Source organism: Sminthopsis crassicaudata, chromosome 1, assembly GCF_048593235.1.
Source record: "Sminthopsis crassicaudata isolate SCR6 chromosome 1, ASM4859323v1, whole genome shotgun sequence".
Classification (NCBI taxonomy): domain Eukaryota; kingdom Metazoa; phylum Chordata; class Mammalia; order Dasyuromorphia; family Dasyuridae; genus Sminthopsis; species Sminthopsis crassicaudata.
The window spans coordinates 258,488,513-258,494,182 of NC_133617.1; the positions used below are offsets into that span (position 1 = coordinate 258,488,513).

General features: G+C 40.0%; 1 protein-coding gene across 1 annotated transcript; it reads left to right on the top strand.

Moving 5' to 3' along the window:
- The first annotated feature begins 238 nt into the window (after positions 1-238).
- Positions 239-2,705, top strand: NPBWR1 (neuropeptides B and W receptor 1). The gene has a single exon (XM_074285306.1). The coding sequence runs from the start codon at positions 605-607 to the stop codon at positions 1,628-1,630; it is 1,026 nt and encodes a 341-aa protein (XP_074141407.1). The 5' UTR covers positions 239-604; the 3' UTR covers positions 1,631-2,705.
- The last annotated feature ends 2,965 nt before the right edge of the window (positions 2,706-5,670 follow it).

A 5,670-nucleotide genomic window follows, 5' to 3' on the forward strand; every position in this document is an offset into this window, starting at 1 on the left:
CAAATTGCACTAGGAGATGTGTAATAATACTCTTTATCTTCACCAAACATTTCCTTATGGACACACACACAACACACACACACACACACACACACACACACACACACACACACACACACATCCTGTTTTTTCCCAGCTAAAATATCTTGGTATTATTTTGTAGACCAGGAATCTAGAACCCAGAGGTTCTAATTTGTGCTTTATCATCATTTTACAGCCTTAAAGAAGTCAGAAGTGACGGGACCGTCTCTTCAGTTGCCTGTAACCCAGCGTCGCACTGGTTAAAGAGATTGCCAATGATGTTTCCAGAGCAGCTCTGAAAAGCCACAGGTGAAGAGAATTTCTTCTCCTGGTCGCGAACTGTTTCTGAGGTTGTGCTTTTCTCTGACAACAATGTCCATAGCTAGGCATTTCCGTAAAAGAGACTACAGCTTGAGAAGAAAGGTTGCTAATGAGAGAGGGGAATAAGGGTAGCAAGGCAAGAGCTGCCGCGAACCTCTCCCCTCCCTAATAGATTTTCTCTTATTTCCACCTTTCTCCACCCTTTCGCCTCCAGAAAGTGCACACAGCTTTCTGGAACCTAGTGATTCTTTGCTTTAGGAAGATGTACAATCTAACTTCCAGTCCCGGAGCAACGAACTCATCCTGCCCGAATCCAGAGCGGGGCTGCTCCCAGGAGCTGGCAGAAGACGACGTGGGAGAGCCCGGGGGCCATAACGTCTCTAGCCCCGAGCTTGTCTTACAGCCCCTGTATATAGCTGTGCCGGTCATCTACTCCGTGATCTGCGCAGTGGGGCTGACAGGCAACACAGCAGTTCTCTATGTCCTGCTCCGGGCGCCCAGGATGAAGACGGTCACCAACTTGTTCATTCTCAATCTAGCCATTGCAGATGAGCTCTTTACGCTGGTGCTGCCTATCAACATTGCTGACTACCTTCTACTGCAGTGGCCCTTCGGGGAGCTGATGTGTAAACTCATCATCTCCATAGACCAGTACAATACGTTCTCCAGCCTATACTTCCTCACAGTTATGAGCATCGACCGCTACCTGGTGGTGTTGGCCACTGTTGAATCACGCAAGATGGCCTTTCGTACTTACCGGGCGGCCAAGGCAGTCAGTTTGGCAGTCTGGTTCCTGGTCACTCTTATTGTCCTGCCCTTCACAATCTTCGCCCAGCTTTACGAGGAGGAGGGTCGCCTCCAGTGCGTCCTGGTCTTTCCCCAGCCAGAGAGTTTTTGGTGGAAGGTGAGCCGCATCTACACACTTATCCTGGGGTTCGCCATTCCTGTGTCCACTATCTGCGTCCTCTACACTATCATGCTGTGTCGGTTGCGAGCCATGCAGCTGGACAGCCATGCCAAAGCTCTAGATCGGGCCAAGAAGCGGGTGACCCTCATGGTGCTGGTCATCCTGGCTGTATGCCTCTTCTGCTGGACGCCTTATCACCTTAGCACCGTGGTCGCTCTCACCACAGATATCCCGCAAACTCCAGTCATCATCGGAGTCTCCTACTTCATCACCAGCCTGAGCTATGCTAACAGCTGCCTCAATCCTTTTCTCTATGCTTTTCTCGATGACAACTTTCGGAAAAGCTTCCGTAAGCTGGTGGAGTGTCGGGCCTCTCCCTGAAGTCTAGATTGACTCTTAGAAGATTCTCTTTCATTTCCCGCCTACACACTCCTTTCTCTTCCTGGGTCCTCTAATCCTTGATATCTCAAAGGGGCAACTAGGAGTCTGATTTATTATGGTCTTCCTAGGGGGAAGATGGGTAGTTTGGTCAAAGTCTTTTCCTCAAGCCTTCCCCTCTCCCCCAGATTCTGCGAATGTGAAAATACTTTCCATTTTCTTTGCATCAACTTTTTCTTTTCTAAAGTTTTCCTTGGTGTTTTTGCCTAAACCTTTCCTTTAACGCCAAACTTAAACAAAACTGAGCTTTCTGGAAAGATATGGATCTTGTAAGGAAAAAAAAAAAATAAACAGTGAAATCAACGCTCATCCCCCACCCACCCCCAATCCTCACTACCCCTTCTGTGTTCTATGCTCTGTTTTACTCGAGTGTTTCCGATTAGTGTCTTGTGTTCCTTGAGTCTAACCTGAGGTGAAGGGTTTTCTTCTTCACAGCCTATTTTTTTTCGGCTTCTCCCTTTTTCTTCTCGTGTGTTTTTGGTTCAGAGTAGGGACAAGTGTTTTCTTTTGGTTGCTAAATAATCTTTCTCCCCACTAGATTGGATAGAACAATAAGACTTCCTTCTACCGCATTCCAGAGGGGCAGAAAGGTCTAAGAAGTGCTCTGTCGCTGTGAGATACTGACCTTAAAAATCTCTTCCAGGACTCTTTTGAAAGGAGGATGTGACTTCGAGGAGTAAAACAGCTTCTGACTTCCCTTCTGAATCTTTCTGGAAAACAACATATGTAGTTAATAGGGCAGATGGAGAGAGAAAAGGAGGAAAGAAAGGAGAAACAAAGGTAGGGATAAATTTAGCAGTGAGCTGCTAGCTGAAGTCTCAGAGAGGATTCTGAGTCTAGGGGAAGAGCAATCATTTTTACAAGACAAGCTTACGTTGTCTCAGGTTTGAGTTTTCCTCTTCAAACTGTATCCAGTCAAACTCCTGTTTCCTCCAGTCTCTAGAGGGGGAAGAAGGAAAGAAGATGCACAGTTCAGGTACATTAAACCCCAGGTTTGCCTGGCATAAACTTTGTGTGACAGAGGAATAAAATCAATGCTTTTCAGAGAGAGGAAGTCCCTAGCTACAATTTTTTCTTTCTGGGTGTTTGAATCTTTCCTGATCTTGCTTCCTCTCTGAGAAAGAGAAGCTTGCATTTGATATCAGAAACAAAGGTCTTAAATCCTCTACTTTCCAATCAACCTGTTTCTGGGTTTACGGGAATCAAGTGGGGAAAAAAAAAATATGTGCAAGCAGATCAAGGCTTTGGAACCTCCTAATGTAGAAAGATTTTTACTTGAAAGAGTATATTGGCCAAATTCTACAGCCCAGTTTTTGTACTTCATTAAGACTGGGCACTGGGGCTAAAAACTATCTGAGTGGCCAAGTATGTTAGTAATTATATCTTTCAACAAAATATCTTCACACCCAATTTTTCATTCTAACTTGCCCCCAGTCAGCTTAAGGCTGGTTGAGAGTCTTCTCCTGAATTTGATTCAGAAATAGTTACTTTATTAGGAGGGAGATATGGTAATAAGGAAGAGGAGTAACTGAAGGGGGAGGAGGGAGAGAGAGAAGTAGAGAGAGAGACAGACAGACAGACAGACATAAACAGATACTCACAGAGAAACAGACAGAGACAGAGACAGAAACACATTTAGGTATATTTCAAGTGTCTTAGAATTTTTCCCACTTTTTTGTATAATTAAGAAGACTAAGGTTTTTTTTTCCTCTTTCCACCAATTATCTGATATTTGATTTGTTGGTCAGAGGTTCTCATTTATCAAAATGGAAATTTAACAAAGAAGATAGCTTAAGACAATTCAGATTCAAAATGCTACTGAGCGGCAGTTTGGCACCCTTTCATATAGATAGATATTGCATAGTGTAAATTATAAAGAGTCAAATCTAATTAATATAGTTTACCAAAGCTGATCTTTTTCACATACCCATTTGCATCCTATTAAATCAAATAAAGTCAAAAAATTTATTAAGTGTCTACTACATGCTAGGCACTGTGTTATACTAAGGTGCAAGCAGAATGAATTGTGAGAATTGTTACCAGATTATTCTAAGTGATATTGTCATTTATCATGTTAACATGATGCTAACATGAAAGCATAGATTTAAGCCATGGCTATGTGAGTAAGGATACAGTGGAAGAATTTGGTACCTCTGCTTCACTAAGATTCATTAAAATAATTATGTGAGCTACAAAAATTGCTATTGCCCTACATGGGGCTATAGAGAAGTCCAGGTTATCACTTTTGGTAGTAATCAACTCCATTATATGCATGAATACAATTTGGCATTATGGTTAGAGGGGTGAATTTGAAGTCATTGGGGTTTGGATAATTTTTTTTTTTTTAATCACTTACAAGTTGCATGATTATGGGCAAGCCATTTAATCTCTGAGCCTCGGGTTCTTCAGCTGCAAAATAGGGATAGTGATATCTGCATTACCTACCTCACAGGGTTGTTGTGAGGATAAATGAGCTATAGTGTCATATTAATGTTAGCTATTGTGACATCAGCCTAGCCTCATCCTTATTGTCTAGATTAATATGGTAAACAAAAATGCAGGTAGGCATTCTTACAGAAGCAAGAATTTACTTAGATCTTGTATTTTGTAATTGAGCAACTGTTAACTATCTGTGGTAGTTTTACTATCCTTGTCTTATCTCTATTGTTAAACATTAACATTATTGAGACTTAAAGATATCTTTTTGTTTGTTTTAATTTGTTTATGATAGGCATGCATGGTATGTAATTGTGAATCCACAAACTGTGATATTCCATCATGGAAGTAATCAAAATAAACATCAGTAGCTATATGAATAAATTTTTCTGGAAATTGGGGAATTTTATATATAATCTTTTAGCATTCACCTGGAAATACACTGACTTTCTCAGTGATAATAGTTACCCCTTGAAACATATACCTTTTCCTTTTATTCATATATTTAAATTGTTAATGAAAATGTTACCTGGCAAGGGAGCCAAAAGCATGGGGTGCAGTGGGGAAGGAAGATTATCAGAAATTTTATTCCTACTTTTTAGACAAAGAGGTTGTGTTTTAATTAGAGTCAGAATGGCTAGTGGGGTGAATCAGAAAAGATCAATTTTCTAACACAAATGTTTCTGTTCTCCAATTACCCTCCCTATTCAAAGTTAAAATAACTAAAAATTAGAAGTTCCTGTTTTCTTGCTTGTTTTTTACATCACTAGAAAATTACCTATGTGTTATAATGCACCCTTTCTTCTTCAATCCAATACATATATTACCTATTACTGATAACCATGAATAATGATTTATCTTGTCTGAAATTAATGAAGAGGAAAGGTTCAGAATGTTCATTAGTTTATTGTACAGTGTACTATAATAATATTCTTAAAAGATAATGAAAACAACAACAACTATGTATTTTGATTCCTATTTTTTAGAAAGAGAAACTAAAGCAGAGGAAAGTAGAGTCACCAAACAGGATGGGGGAAGCCTAGAAACCACCTATTCTGACCCCTTCATTTTAGAATTAAAAAGAATACAGGCAAGTTGGTCTGTACAAGTGGTCAAACATGGACTAGTCAGTTCTTCTGACTTTCGATCTAATAATGTTTTCATTATATTATACTATGGTTGTTTTGCCACTGGCAACAAGAATAGAACTTAAAAATCTTGACTCACTATTTTGGGCTCTTTTTATTAGATTTGCCCATAGACAAAGTCAAAATTGTCTGAACCATGAATTGGAAATATTAAACTATAGAGAATAACTGTGTCTGTGAATTATTTTTATGAAGCAAATTAAGTCTTTTGCTATTGTGGATTATTTAATTGTGTCTGGCTATACTGTCCATGGGTTTTTCTAGTTTGCCATTTCCATCTCTCATAAGCTTAGGGAGTGAGGAGTTGGTTTTTAGAAAAATGCTTCATCTTGAGTCCTAGAAGTGCTACCATGCTGTGTTTTTGTTTTGTTGTTGTTGTTTTTTTTTAATCATAGGAAC

What these genes read in the sequence shown, in the direction of transcription:
- NPBWR1 (XM_074285306.1), top strand. Translation starts at nt 605, where the DNA reads ATGTACAATCTAACTTCCAGTCCCGGAGCAACGAACTCATCCTGCCCG.